Here is a 16,275-nt window from a genome sequence, read left to right as displayed (position 1 = left end):
TCTTTAAGCATCTTAACGATTTTTTTTCTCTCCCCACTCTCTGTATTGTCCACCACAAGTTGAAAGCCACATTTGATTGACGTTACCACCCACATGCTAGTTCTCGTTCTCTCTCTCTCTCTCTCTCTCTCTCTCTCTCTCTCTCTCTCTCTCTCTCTCTCTCTCTCTCTCTCTCTCTCTCTCTCCTCCTCACACTCACACGCCTCTTTGTGGTGATGTTTACTCCCAGCATGCTTTGCCCTCAGCCAGCATCAGTTTCCTTCAACATCACTTTTCTTCCTGTCTGTCTTTGCCCACTGGTTTTTCTAAGCCGTCCTTCGTTTCTTCCTCCCCATCCTTCATGAATTGGTCCTGATCATGAATATGAGTAAGTGGCTGCCGTGGAGAAAGCATAGCCTCTTTAAGAGACGCAGGAAGAAGTTTTCTTTACCCCCGATAGGTAAGTCCCTCCATTGTTCCACTTCCTGGAGCTGCTCTCGTTTCAGATTCAGCTTTTCACTCTTTTTTTTTTTTCTTCTTCTTCATCCTTTCACTCTCTGTCTGTAACGTACGTTGCTATTATTTGTTTCTGTAAGGTTTCTTTGCGATGCGGATTTATTTGCTTTTGCAAGGTATGCTGCACATATGAGAAATTAGACTTAATGAGTGCAGTGTAAAACAACTAAACAGTTTGCAAAGATGTTTGAACAGATATTTAAGAGAAAATGCACAAGCTGTGTGGAGTCTGTGAAAAATATGTAGCAGTGTTACTTCACAATAAGTGTGTTAGAACTGTTCAGATGTGATCACAATATTCCTTCTATATTCCTTACAATGCATTGATAAAGGGGCCAGTGGGTTGATTGTGTATCCATTATTTGTGCTCTATGTCTGCAAATACTACTGCGGTGAGTGAAAGATGCACTACTGATCAAGTCTTAGAGGTCACTCTGTTGTCCAGTGAAAAACATGTATTTCCACAATAGTAACATGGAGAATAGTAACAGGAGAAGGAAGAACCCTTATGATTTTCAATGAAAGTCAAGGTTAAAAGATTTTTTTTAAGTAATTTTGGAGCATTTTGCAGCATGAATTTTTCACACAATATGGACAGCGGCTTTGTTCACATGATGTAGTAAACTAATAGTAAAGGCAGTTTTTTATATCTGTGTACTCTGGAATTTAAGCATTGAACAAATAAACAAATCCACATATATGTAGCCACATATAAAACATCCTAACACCTGAGGCATTCTTTTTATAATGGAAATCAAAGATTGTGGGTGTAGGGCTGTGTGAAATGACGATTTCAGATCATGAAGGATAAGAATATGTCCACGATACACCATCACAGGCAGATCATTAAATCGTGCTACAATGCACATTCAATCCAATGTTTTTTTCATTTTTTAAATTAATTTATGTATATTTTTTCCCTATTTTTGGTTTCTGCTCACCCCTCAGCAAAGCACATTATTTGCTAGTGTCCTTCATGCCCACCCTAGAGACACACAGTTAAACCAATCATAGCAAACCGTCATGTCTTGGATTCCTTCCAAGTGGGAGGCCACAAAAGCAAAAACATCCCGCAAAAAAGTTGATGTCGGTATGTTTGGATTTTCCCAAACCAATGTGGTCAAAATGGTCTGTTGTTCTTTTTTTTTATTATTTACTGCTATATTTTTATCTGGGAGCTTAGCTTGGTTGTACTGTGTAATAGTTTGAAAAAAAAAAAAAAAAGATACTAAAAACCAGCGTGAGAAAAAATCGTGACTGTGATCTTGCAAAAAAAATATATATAATAATAATTGTGATATTGTATTTTTGCCATATCGCCCACCCCTATGTGGGAGGTACTGTGGCACTTCAGGTAGTGTTGCTGTCAACAAGCTTCAGGGTCCTTGGTTTGTACATTCAAGTCCCGTATTGGATCACTGTCTGTGAAGGGTTGGGTGAGTTCTCACTGTGTCTGCATGGGTTTCCTCCGACAGTCAAAAAATAAACACACATTGGTAGGGGGACTGACTAATCCGAAAATGTCCCTAGGGGTGTTTGAGTGATTGTGTAATGGACCGTGATAAAATGCTGTAGTAGCCCTTTAGGTTCATGGTGTTCTAGGCCATGGGTAATGCAGTAAAGGCCATGCAAGCCTCATTTTCTTGTTTCCTACTGGTACGTGAATCTCAGACCCGCAGGTTGAAGTCAAAGCTGTAATTTAGACGTGCATACTTGAAGTTGTCATGTGAGCTTCCTATTACACAAGTTGTTGACTCTCAGAAACTTCTCTGAATGTGATTTAGGTCTTCCAGACCCTTTCCCTTCAGAGTTTCCTCCAGTTTCCTGGTACTTTTTGATTGTGTACGATTCTGTGTTGTCATTGAACCTTTGGCTTCTTTGCCATATTTCTAAAGGAAAAATGTACACTTACAATTTATAATGGAACGTCTGTCTTCTATTGTTAATGATTTTTCTTGCCATTACAACAGCAATATATTACATCCTGCTGTTCAGTATTGTCCAAAAGCTGCCAAATAGGATGTAGAAAGGCAGTCTGTTTTCCAGCTCTGCTTTTATACACAGCGGGGGCTTGTAAGTAATCAGTAAATGTAATGAAACCTGTAGGAGTTATTTGGATTATTGTTTGTCTTTGATATGTTGATTTATGATACTTATGGAGCAGGAAAGCTGTAGTAACGTCTCATCAAAAGTTTATTAACACTAAAATATGCATAGTTTTTCAGTTTAATAAATAATTAGGCTGTGTTCCAAATCACATGCTTCTATCCCAAATAGCACACCAAAATAATAATTCCGAGATGGTTAGTGTGTCCTAAACCTAGACAGTGTATGTAATCAAAATGTACCTGGATTATGTATTACTCCATGTGCAGACTTGATGTGTATGATCACTGGAAATTGTTGAGTCCTGTGATTCCAACTGTATTCCATCTTCCGTGGTTTCTATTCTCAATGATTTTAAGAGTTGTAAAAATGATGATAGATGTTTTGGACTTTGTACAACTTTATTTTAAAGGAGGCACGTTTTATATATACACACAGTGATCCCTCGTTTTTCGCGGGGGATGTGTTCCAAGACCACCTGCGAAAAACGCATTTCCCTAAGTAGAGGAAAGATATTTTTTTATGTATTTAACGAGTATTTGGACTTTTAAACCTCTCCCTGTTGCTGTTAACAACCCACCCTTTGCATTAGACAGTCATTCTATAATGTTTTTCAGCTGGAACTACATGTGATATCCTACCAGTTTCTTTAATAGAGTCATTCCTAAGCTGTGATTTAGCTCCACTCGGATGTGGACATGAACAATACATGTAGTGTACGTAAGAAATACTTGTAAATGATATATTTTGTCACCTACAGGCCCAGTCTGTGAAATTTAAATGGATTTAATGAAATATTTGGCTATTCATCTTTCACGGTTTTCCTAGATTTTCCCTCAGTATCCGTGATATAGCGCCCATAAGCCCCCTGAAAAAACCCGCGAAGTAGTGTATCCACGAATGATGAACCGCAAAGTAGCGAGGGATTACTGTATATAAAAAATAATTATAATACTTTTCAGTGCATTTTCACTTTGAGAACCAAGAGCGCCTTCCAACACATAAACTGTGAAATAAACCAACCCTGTCAGTTTGTTGTGGTCTGCCTGAAAACATGGGATAAAATGAGACATTCTGATTATGCTCAGCTAAGTGCTGAGACTTGGCGAGAATAGTCCTGCTTCCTTGCCTTGAGTATCTCAAGTCACATCACTGTTTATGTAAAAGAGCAAAGACAAGGTTAAAAAGTAGCAACAATGTGTGGAGAAAGGAGTTTACTGATTACATATAGTGAAAAATAAGATGAGAGTTTCTGATCTTTACTCCTCAATGCTGCGGTGAACTGAGCTGTTTAAATGAACATTTACTGAATCTGTTCCTTCTGGAAAGGTACGGTAGAGGTACATTATTGTCACTAAAGGTACAGTCCAGTTATGTTCCCTAAGTTACGTTATGTTTTCTCCTCTGTGTAAACACAATTTTAAAGTATACAACTAAAACTAGACAAAAATGTAGATACATGTTTTTAATTGGACATCTACGATGTATTAGTATTAAGTTGGAAAACTTCTTTTTAAATGAACTAATGAAACAATTGTCATTATTTTAGACATTTATTTATTTTTGGGGGAAATAGTTCAGGTTCATTGTTCCATCCCATGAGTGTTTGGATTTGGTTGGCAGGCAGACCTGCTGTATGGTCGTCACGGTGACCTGTGGGCCTGTGCATGCTGAGTATGTGGCGGCACAGAGTGTGTGTTTTTTTTTTTTTTTTTGTCTTTTGGTGTGTGTGTGTGTGTGTGTGTGAGAGAGAGAGAGAGAGAGCGTGTACACGCTCTGTCAGTGAAGCACAGCGTATCCCATAATCCTAGGCCCATCTCTGTCTGTTCCCTCCTCTTTCTTCTCTTTTTCCTCTTGCACCTCACATTTTTCTGTCACTCCTCTGCTGAAGACATGACAGGAGGAGACGGAGAGTGAATGAGCGCTTTTACTTTTCTTCTGTCGTTCCTTCTTATTGCTGCTGTAGTGTGGACATTATGGCTGCACTGAAACTGACGCTAAGAGGTAGGGTTTGTTGGGGTGCAGTGGAGAATCTTCAGTGTGTGTTTAGTTGGAAAGCTTCTACACAGGTTTGACTTTGAGACTTGTCTCTCAAGGGGCTGATCCTTTGATGGGGACATTTGTGGTAGTCTACCACGCCTTGCACTTTCCCGGGTTTCCAGTTTTGGAAACAACTGTTGTTTTCACTTGTTTGGGTTTATTCTAATCGCCATTGAAATTACTCTTAAAATTAGTGCCTGGAACACTGTCTGGAAATGAAATGAATGAAGTGTGGCTTTGACTCCTGTACGGAATATTTCTTGCATGTGTGAGAGTCCACGCTGAGTTTGGAGAACTGCTGGCCATCGGAAGCTATTTTCTCTAAATTGCCCTGACACTTTTGAGGCTGTTGAAATGAAATCCTGGAGAGAATTTTATACTTTTACTTTCTACTTTTGCCACCTTTGAGTAACTCCATGTTCATTTCACCTTATGTCCGTGTAAATTGACTTAATTGAGAAGATCTGACACGTAAATGATTTTGGAAGTTTGCCACAATGTGCCACTTTCTTGTTTTTGATTTGGAGCGATCGTGTGGAGGCTGTGCCGGGTTTTTACTGGAGCCGGCTTAGCTTTGTGAGTGTGTGAAGGGTCAGAACGACCCGACTTCTGCACAGACAGGGGAACCGAGGTGGGTGCTACTCCACTTTGGCCAATCTGACCAGCTTCGTAGACTTAAATGTGCCTTAATACAATGCAGTATTTGATTTTGATATGATTTGAGAAGAATCGTTTCCTTTTTGTTTTTATTTTTAATTATTTATTTATTATTATTTTTGCTGAGAATATCACTTCTCTGTTCCTTACACCACTTCTGTCCTGTAGTGACATGTTCTCTATAGGGTATCAAAGAATGTTTTTTTTTATTTGGCTGTGATTTGGGTGTTCTTTCTGCATGAATTACCTGCCCTTTGCTTTTTTTTTTTCCTGTGATTGGTGGCATTTTCCTTCACTGTGAAACATTAAGCAGGGGTCCATTTATGGTGTGGATTCTGCTTGTCTGAGAATATGTGAGAGGGAGAGAGTCAGAGTGTGTACGTGGTTCTCCAAGTGTCAATTATTAACTGCTGAGTGTGTTTAGTTTAGGTGTCAGCCCTGCCAGATTTTGAAGGCTCCGTTCTTTGCTAGAGACATTGATTTGTTTGAAATGCAGTGTGTTTTCCCCAAAATACGCTTTAGTCTGGACCTGCCACTATCCATAACGTTAGCAATCGACTAGTCTATAGAACACTGATGATTAAGGGAATGGCTCTGTAACTAATGAATAATAAAATGTCTACTATGTCTCATTTACAGCAGAAAGCAGTAGTCAGATACACACTCTGTGTAATTGACGGCACCATATAACTCACTGTGTAGTATATACATCAGTGTCGCTGAGTGCAACTGTCAGGCATGTCACACACACACACACACGTAGACCTGGATATTCAGGGATGTTTGTGTAGATAAACTTGGGTGAATATCGACTCCCAGTGTTTGTTAGCAATGTTCTATTATCTCGTTCCCACTCAGACAAGCTTAGGCAAGCATCTCGAGCAGCGGAGGAAGGACAGACGCTGATAGACCCACAAGTCAAAATATAACCTACTGGCATTCAGATCTATCATGAAGAACAAGCTCACTCTTAACATCCTGCAGGTTTTGCTGCATGACATCTCGTGTGTATACACACACACACACACACACAACAGTAGGTGGGTTTTGTAAAACTTTGATTTACCATGTGTTTATGTTATGGATCTCATGAAATGATTCAGTGGAGGATTTAACCACTTGAATGAACACTTACAGCATTAAATTATTAAAATCAGTTACATCTTGAGTTCTTTTACAGCAAGGTAAGTTCAGTTCATCCAAATATGTCAGTGCATCTTGACACACTACTTGTGTATGTGGCATATGGGTGTTGGGGTGTGTGTGTGGGTGTCGTACGTATCTAGAAGTGAAGATATGCACTGGGTACAACATAAACATGCCCATTGTCAATGAAGCACAGAAGAACAGCATAACATGACTGGCAAACCTCTCTCTATCTATCTCGTTCTCTCACGCTCTCTCTCTCTGAACAATGCTCTCCATTCACTCTTTCTGTCCCAGGAATTCCATGGGGGGGGAAAAAAGCACAGTGTGTGTATGTGTGTTTGAAGGCTTTTGTGTTATATGTCAAGGAGAAAGTGGCTTGTAAATGCCTGGTGTGTTTAGTGTGTGTATTGTGAGCACAATATTATTTAATGGACATCCTCAATACAGATGCAACAGAAGGCTGGAGTGTGCTAACACGACCCTAACCAATCAGTTTTTGTGTGTAGTGAACATCAGTTCCAGATGTTTGAGGATGTTTTAATAAAACCAGGCATTCACTTGATCTAATAAACTTTACAACAGTGCAGGTAAGATTTTAGCACTTCGTACCTGCTGTAAACTATATCAGAGTCGATATATGGTATTGAGGCAGGAGTGTTTGGGAAAGGCATTGATTGCTTTGCCCTAACATTTAACACTCCTAGCGAAGCAGATATTGGGCATATTTAGACAAGCGGTCTCCTTTTTGTAATTTCAAAACACGAAAAGTATTTATAATATTGGGATGATGTAGTGGTCCTTTCCCTGCCTTCTTCCCTGAGGCACATTCCTGATGCTCTTTAACCACTCTGCATGAACACACACATACATTAGAGTACCTGACCCCAGAGTCTGGTCATTTTAACCTTTGACACTACACATCAATTCAGCGTCCGTGTACTCGGGCTTAGCAGAGTGAATGTGGTTCTTTTGGCCTTGATTCACAAAGAGATGTAGTCCAGGATCAGCTTTCCTCTCACCTTACAACTGCACTCATCAGGAGGGCAACAGCAATAACTGATCACAGATCTGACCAGTGTAATATTTCATGGGTAATATCACCCAATCAGTAACACATCTTTATTACAGCCCTACAGGCTAAACTGGAACACATGATCACAAAACATAATCATGGGATGGAAAGATAACATCTTGCAACACAACTTTGGGATAGGGGTCACGTGGATTTGTTTTAAATGAAACATCTTTGTTCTGAGCAAAAAGATGAAAGTGAATGACATGTAACTCGACAAAGTCAAGAATCTAAAGATGTTTAAGAGGTGCTCAAAATGAGGAAACACGTATTTTAAAAAATGTTTTGGTAGGCATCTTTTGTATTAATTATCCTTGGTATAATCTAGTTTTTGACGCTTTATTGATAGGTGATGTTTGGTCTCACATAACATCACTGTTCATTCATTTTCTGTAACCACTACATCCTGATCAGGGTCGTGATGGGTCCATCGCAGGACGTTACACACTCACGCCTTTGGACACCTGTGAACCTGTGAATACTAAAACCACCAGCTTGTGTTTTTGTGCTGTGGGAGGAAAGAAGAGCACTCTGAGGGGAAACTCATGCAGACATGGGGAGAACACTCACAGACAGTGACACGAGTTGGGGTTTGAACCCACCACCCCAGGACATTGGAGCTTGTATATATTATAAAACATGTTTTTTTTGTTTTGTTTTTTTGTATTGATTCATTCATTCATTCATTATCTGTAACCCTTATCCAGTTCAGGGTCGCGGTGGGTCCAGAGCCTACCTGGAATCATTGGGCGCAAGGCGGGAATACACCCTGGAGGGGGCGCCAGTCCTTCACAGGGCAATGCAGACACACATTCACTCACACACTCGCATCTACGGACACTTTTGAGTTGCCAATCCACCTACCAATGTGTGTTTTTGGACTGTGGGAGGAAACCGGAGCACCCGGAGGAAACCCACGCAGACACAGGGAGAACACACCAACTCACAGACAGTCACCCGGAGCAGGACTCAAACCCACAACCTCCAGGTCCCTGGAGCTGTGTGACTGCGACACTACCTGCTGCGCCACCGTGCCACTGTACTGATTTATTTGAATATAATTTCCTAAGCAGTTAGAGAGTATGTTTTAAAGTATTTATTAGGTTTTCTATTAGGATTTTCATTGGCTACCAATCCCAGGAGAATTTGAACATCTTTCCAAAACCACAAAGTAATTTTTGGAGCTGCCACTGTGAGTGTACTCTGCTGGATGTCTGCATTTCATGATTGACAAGTCTTTCTAGCCCATCAGCCTGCTGCAAGGTTTATACGTAATGGTTTAGACCCTACTCTGCTTGCTTGGAACCCTGAGTGAGCGGGCACTAAATTCCCTGATCCCACGTACAAGATTTGCCTAGTGGAAAAGCAAAAAAAAAAAAAAAAGCAGAGCCAAGCCAGGTGGGTAGCATGCAGTGGAAAAGTACTTTAAGTGCCTATGAATGCATACAAACCTCATAATGGAGCCTTTCAATCAAAGCAGGTTTAATGGTATATTGGGATTTTTCCGCATGTTCATGGTTTGTTTTGTTTTGTTGAGTGCTCTTTAGAAACTACAGTGTAAAGTGATTTTCACAGTTGGGGGGCCTTGGCCGGACTCAGCCTTTCAAGTACCGTGCTTTAAGAGTCAAAACCAACTCACTTATGTTTTTTTTTCCTCTCTCTCTCTCTCTCTCTCTCTCTCTCCCTCTCAGATGAACATGATGCAGTACAGAAAAAGACCTTCACAAAATGGATCAATGCACAGTTCTCCAAGGTAACCAAACAGCAAACATTGCCAGGGCTTCAGATCCCAAACTCCTAAAACCTCCCAACAGCTCATTTATTCCTTGTCCTCGTGGCTGGCTCGTCCAGACCATTCTGGCAGTGGTTTGGAGTCTAGATGAAAAATTACATTGCAGATGCCAGTGCAGATACTAAGTTTCATAAAGCTGAACTCGTCGTCTTCCAGTGGGGTGGAAAGATTCTGTGGTATTTTTGAATGTTCAACTTTAGCCAGCTCCTCAGAGATAATACAGTCTTCCTCTGTAACTTCTGCATGTTTTCCCCCTCCTCTGCTAATTACAGTAGGGTCAACTGCTTTATTTCTGTTGAAGCTGCACTATATATGTGGTAGAAAGAAGGGGAAAAAGCGATTACTGAGTTAATGAGAAATTACTGTGAATTAATTGTAGCTGCCATTTGATTCACTCTGGAAAATGATTCAAGTCAGAGAAGATGAATCAAGTTTGTTGGACTAATGCATCATTCTGGATTTATGTCATGCTTAGGTTTAAAGAAAGCTATACTGGACATGTTATATACCAGAGTAGTCAGGCTATAAATGACATTGTAATCACAGTTCATAACACTCCTGCCTCATATACAGAAGGTCTAGGGTTCAGTTCCCATTTTCAGGCAGGAATAGCTACTACTCTCAATCAGTAAGAGTCATTGGGATGTACTGCTAATGCTACATTAACATAATAGTTTCTAGACCATGTAGGATTCAAATTCAACAGGAATCCCGAAGTTCCATACTGATCTACTTTGGGTGAACAACAAAAGCCCATGGTATGCTCAGAAAAGCACATTGTGCCCACCCTTAAGTTTAGAGTAATGGAGATGGAATGTGATGGTAGTGTGGGTGTCCTGTAAACAGTGTTATATAGAAACATTTGAGCCACTCATTTTAAGTCCTGTTTACACACAGAGGATTTTATTTTATTTTATTAATGTTATTTTTGAGTTATAACATGGAGTGTGTTTAGATGATCAACATTAAAGCCCTCCCAGGAAAAAAAGGAAGTCCCTTGATGAATAGTGACCCCTTTTGCTCGTCTTTCTCATGAGAAACTTCTTCTGCCTTACTGTTTCTATGCCGCTGTCTCCCTCGCCCTTTTCCACCCCTCATCATGTTCTTCTGTCGTCGTATGTCAGGCGTATTTATAGAAGGACAAGGGTGATTGTCACCAGCAGCCAGATATGTCTCATGTGCCCTGTAGTGCCTTTTCCTTCCTAATTTTATAAGACAGGCTCAAAGCTTTAGAGAGCTGAAATTTTTAGATGTTTTCTGCTGTGGATTTGCTTTGGCATAATTTAGTATATGCCCCAGATGTGAGAATCATATGGTGTTGGTGGTAAGCAGTTTTTTGGAGTGACATTTTGTTTCCAGTTCACCCCAAGTGTAGGCGGTAAGCTTAGACATATATAATGGGTGTATGACGTTGGCTTCTTAAATTTTGTCACTAGCTTTACGAGGCTAATAGCTAAAAATATTGAAAACTTAAAGCTGCTAATCAATGTGGTTATGTAAACCTTTGCTAATATTTGTCTTTTTCAGTAGACAATCATATGTCTTCACAAGCTGATGCAGTTCTTGGAAAATTGCGAAATATATAACTGCTTTTTAAGAGTTGTAGACTTCCATTACCTAATAGCAACATTAGCCTTGTAGCTCCAGTGCTAAAGTAAAGAAGCAAACACAAACTTGGCTGATCCACTATATTTGGGTTAAGGGTAATCTATAAATTCTTGCCAAAGTATCACACAAGTTATATTTTTAGTCAATTTTCAGATTCCATTGTTGTACTGTGTCGCTTTCTTATCATCATGACCACTGCAGTGAGGCCAATGGAAAGGAAAGTGTGTGTTCTGATAGGCATGAGTTCGGTTGCTGCCTTGCCTCACAGACTTGGCAGGTCAAGCTCATAGTGTTACACACTCATGTTTTTATAATGTTGGTCTGAGGGCCCCTGGAGAAGCTTAGTTAAGGCTGAGGAAACCTCCGGCATGCTTTAATTAACTTTTTGTGTGTTAATGAGCACATACATGGGTGTCTGGATAGCATGAAGATGAGACAGGAGGATCAGATGGAACCTAGAATAGTTATCTTTCTCACACACACACACACAAACATGGTAGTGTTGTAATAGAAATGCTGGTAGTGGTAGTGTTCTAATAGAGATGCTGACCACCACACAGCACCAAGAACTGTTTTGAGCTCAGTTAAATGGCACTGTTCTGTCCTACACTGTAAACACATTAAAGTGATTGTTGTACATAATAATAACAATAATACACCGCTTGATGAAGCTTCACTCTTTTGGAGGGAGGCACCTACATGAGAATTCAGGGCAGTTGCCAATATCTGATATTACGTATGTAATTATATGTCAATGTGAATATATTTATTTATAAAATACAGAAATATTAGATATTCCACATTAATATTCTTGAAATATGTAACATTTATATGTAAGATTTCAGCATTCAACCAAGTGTATGCAAACTATAAAATGAAAGGTGTCTCCTGAGAAAGTTGTTAGCCTCTAACTGGTCCTTACATAGACTGTTCACAGCTTTAAACTCTTATTTTTAAATTTAAGTTAAATAAAATGCGTACTTCAGATACTTTAGCCGTACTGCTTTAGCATGGCCAGTGCTGCACACTATTTTCTTTTTTCTTATTTTTTCTGAAGCACTTTTTGATACTGCAATGTCTAATCATACCCACAGTGCCTGTAGTTCTAAGGGTGTTAGGGAGCCATTTCTCTTCCCCAGTGTGTTCTGCATATGGCCAATAATTACAAATGTTGGGAATAGAGATTCGATTGCCATTACTGTAACACTGTGCCAGATGTAAACAAATGTTTTTTGAGGTTCTATTAATTTTTATTGTTGTCTTTTGCAGGCAGGGAAAGCAGCCATTAAGGATATGTTCTCTGACCTACGAGACGGGAGGAAGCTTCTCGACTTGTTGGAGGGACTTACAGGAACTAAACTGGTGTGTTTGTGTGTGTGTGTACGCATGGGCGTGTGTGTGGTAGATGCTTTAAGATGGATGTCATCAGTGCTGTTCTATTATGTGTATGTTATTAGATATGTACATCTCTGACTTCATTGCGGTTGAGTTTGAATTGGGGCTGGACAATAATTCAGTATCAATATATATCACAATATAAAATGTTTCAATAACAATGATATGATTTTTAAACATATTTTCAACATTTCATTATATGTTACAGTGTCTCTCACTGACTGCTGGTCATTACAGGTGTCATTACTGTCATCAGTTCAGCACTCAATTTAAAATTTAGTTTAAAAATATTAACATTGACAAAGCCAAGAGCTTTGTGTTTGATGGTGATGTCATGTTTCTTGTTTCTCCTTTAAAGTTTTTCAGTGGATTTTATACTGTTTATATAGATATCGTAATTAATTTGTATCGACCAAAATTAAGAAATATATTATGATGTAAATTCTGTTGATATCGTCCAGCTCTAGTTTGAATTACAATGATGTTGAAAAGAAGACTTGCATTAGTATGCATACATGTGCCCCCATATATTTGTATATTTATATGTATATAGTGTGTGTGTGAGAGAGAGTGAGTTAGGCACCTGTTGGCTCTCAAATGGCGAGAGCCAGTTGTTGAGATTGTAAATGGCTGAGAGAGTGATAATGACCCGCTGTCTTTGGAAAGGAATGTCCAAAAGCATTTTCATATGGCACCAAGCCAATCCAGCATACCTCTCCCACACAGCTGGGGACATTGGTGATCTCTCTCTCTCTGTGTGTCTCTCTCTCTGTCTCTCTCTCTCTCTGTCTCTCTCTCTCTCTGTGTCTCTCTCTCTCTGTGTGTCTCTCTCTCTGTCTCTCTCTCTCTCTCATATTTTAGGTTTGATGCAGTTTAAAATTTCTTATTCTACATTGTTTTACCTCAAATAAATAAAACATGTCAAATAGTTTTTTTTTAGTATTATTTAAATCATTACTCTGTTGGTGTGGGGGTGTGTTTCCTGCTGTCTGATTGACACAGGATCTGTCTGATATAATTACATTACATTGTTTTCTCTGTTTGTGTTCAGACCAAAGAGCGAGGCTCCACCAGAGTTCATGCCCTCAACAACGTCAACAGAGTTCTCCAAGTGCTGCATCAAAACAATGTAAATATTCCTTCAGCCCATCAATCACTCTCTACCACTCTACCACCAACCACTCGTTCACTACGCTCTGCTTTCTCAATAACTGTTCTTTTTTGCTAACTTTGTCTTTTTTTTTTCTCCAGATTCTGTCACTCTCACATCTGTCTTTCTTTCATTTTCTTTTTTGTTCTTTCTTTGTATTATTCTCTTTGACTTCTTTCTCTGTATTTCTTACCACTCTTTGACTTCCTGAATATCTCTTTCTCTCTCTCTCTCTTTCTCTCTCTCTCTCTCGCTCTCTCTCTCGCTCTCTCTCTCTTTCTCTCTCTCTTGCTCTCTCTTGCTCTCTGTCTCTCTCTTTAGTTCTCTCTCTCTCTCGCTCTCGCTTGCTCTCTCTCTCTCTCTCTCACTCTCTGTCTCTGTCTTGCTCGCTCTCTCTCTCTCTCTCTCCTTGTTGTAGTTAGCTGGAGGCAGGTTCAGCTGTATTTGAATTTTGTTGCCATTTGTTGTTCAGTATCAACATTACTCAGAAACAGACAGAGCCTGCGGAGAACACATCAAGGACAGACTAATTAGTGTGTGTGTGTGTGTGTGTTTGAGGGACAGTGGTTTTGCACTGTGGGGGGCAAGGTCTCTGTGTGTTGGTGCTCACTTCCTTCCTTCCTTCTGTCTTATAATCATATCACCTCATAACACATATGCAAGCACACACAATCTCTCTCTCTCTCTCTCTCTCTCTCTCCCTCTCTCACACACACACACACAGACACACACCTACTGGTGTGAAAGTCTGTGTTTGGTCAAACATTTACATTTAATGATGTTTCCTCATGTGACCTCAGGTACCAGAATAACACACGAAAACACATACAAAAAACTTGTTGCGTACCTTGAGGCCTGATCCTCACCAAAATAAAAACGTGGCATAACACTATGTGATATTATTGTAAAAAAAATCATTGATTTAAAAAAAAAAAAAAAACAAACAAAAAAAAACCCTGTTTCTTGTTATTCTAAGATATTTTATTTTATATTCTCTACACTTTCATTGTTTACATTTACCTTTTACACAGTGTTATTCATTTATTATTTTTTAAGTATCAAGCAGATTTTAAAAAATGCATTTTCAAACATGAAACTTACTAATTCTTTAAATGTAGAGGTTTACAATCCTTCTTTAAATCCAAGCCACCAAGCTAATGACATACTTTGAAGTTAACCCTAAAGTTCTTGTTACAGTTTAATAAAATCTAAAATTACAAATATCAATATACATCAAAAATATCACTAGACATATCATTTGAACAAGGCCAAGTAATTCTAATGCACAGCTTGTTACTTGAACAAATTTTGGTTCCTGGCTTGTCTTGGTAAATGTAACGCAGCTCGGGTGGTGGTTAAATCTCCACCTGTTGCATTTGTTTTGAAAGCTGTCAGGCTTAAACACACACTAGCTCTTTCTTTATCTTGTGAAGGTGGGATTAAGTTACTAACATAACTCTCACTGTGTCGCTAAGTCATGATGTTTAGATCTAAGCCTCAAGATTACACCTCTGAACCTGCCCCTTAGTTTAGTCTCAGTTAGCCCTCAATTCAGGACCAAGAACTAGTGAAAGCATGGAGTTACTGTAAAACATGGAACAAATGAAAGAGGGTGAGGGAAGGCAGGACTGGGAGAGTACACTGCAGTGTTTACATATAATCACACACCACGTGGCCTTCCTGAGTGTGTTAGTGACAGACACACACCACACTGCAGTGTTACAGTCACTGTAGGAAATAAAATACAATAAGAAAAGTTATAAATACATGTACATAAACAGCCATTAAGTCATTTTTAAAAGGGTTTTTAAGGTTAAGTGAGTTTTTGGTTGGACCTTATACTAACACTATTCCATACTCTTTAATAATAAATAACATTGATGAAATAAGCACTCACTTAATGAAAATATGATTACCTGTGGCAAATACAAGTGTGTAAAGGCACAATTAAGCACTTTATGGAACCATGCTGTGGCCATTTACCTCTCAGTGACCCTTCCTCCTGCTTAAAGCTGCACAGTTCCAGTCTAAAGCCCCAGACCACACAAACACACCTGGCTTTCGTTCCCTCCGCAGCAGTGCAAACACATCAGCTGAAGGACAGCAACAGTGGGCTGTTTAGTCTTTCCCAGCGTATAGCCTGAGGGATTTGCTAATGAATTAGCTTGCTAGCTTGTAATACATGTGTTTGAATAAGGGGAGGCTCTAAAAAGAACCCTCGGAAATCCTGTCAGGGGGCTTTTAATGTATTTACACAAGCTGCAAAAGCATAATTATTATGTACATTTACTCTACTGTAACTTGTTAGAAACACCACACACTGTTTATACCTGAGCTTTTTATTTCACTTTCTGTACAATGCCCAGCAAATACTAGCCTTCAACAAGAACAGCTTCTGGGTTTCACTCTATTTCTGTTCTACTTTAAAAGACGGTTCCAAAATCCTTGTAGGAATGTCCATCAACTTGTCAGTGCCCCACAACCCCCCCCCCCTCAGTTAAGACCATTAACCACTTGGAGGGGAAAAGAACAGTTTACCTGAGACTGATATCCAAGCTAATGTTTCAGAAATGTGAAGCACTGGTCAAATTTGTGTCTGTGTGTAGGTGGAGCTGGTGAACATTGGAGGGACAGACATTGTTGATGGGAATCACAAACTGACACTTGGTCTCATATGGAGTATCATCTTACACTGGCAGGTGAGTATGAACACTCACACGTTATGTTTGGTATGAGTCCAAACTAGGCTTCTCATGTAACCTAATGTCACAAATGACCTGGGAGCTGTGTCTGTCTTATGTGGCTTTCTAT

General features: G+C 39.5%; 1 protein-coding gene across 6 annotated transcripts in view; it reads left to right on the top strand.

Annotated features, from left to right (window-relative positions):
• The window catches only part of LOC136696983 (utrophin-like), a 229,473-nt gene that overhangs the window by 16,770 nt on the left and 196,428 nt on the right, over positions 1 to 16,275 (top strand). For 4 of the 6 annotated variants that reach the window (XM_066671822.1, XM_066671823.1, XM_066671821.1 and 1 more), the window contains exons 3-6: positions 9,211 to 9,272; positions 12,189 to 12,281; positions 13,366 to 13,443; positions 16,071 to 16,163. In XM_066671822.1, the coding sequence (XP_066527919.1) occupies positions 9,211 to 9,272; positions 12,189 to 12,281; positions 13,366 to 13,443; positions 16,071 to 16,163 (326 nt within the window). Of the gene's footprint in view, positions 1 to 326; positions 440 to 9,210; positions 9,273 to 12,188; positions 12,282 to 13,365; positions 13,444 to 16,070; positions 16,164 to 16,275 lie in introns of those variants that run through there. The other 2 variants (XM_066671818.1, XM_066671820.1) reach the window with 1 other exon arrangement.

Source organism: Hoplias malabaricus, chromosome 5 (genome assembly GCF_029633855.1).
Source record: "Hoplias malabaricus isolate fHopMal1 chromosome 5, fHopMal1.hap1, whole genome shotgun sequence".
NCBI classification, from domain to species: domain Eukaryota; kingdom Metazoa; phylum Chordata; class Actinopteri; order Characiformes; family Erythrinidae; genus Hoplias; species Hoplias malabaricus.
The sequence above is the reverse complement of the archived record's forward strand: the minus strand, read 5'-3'. Positions and strand labels throughout refer to the sequence as shown.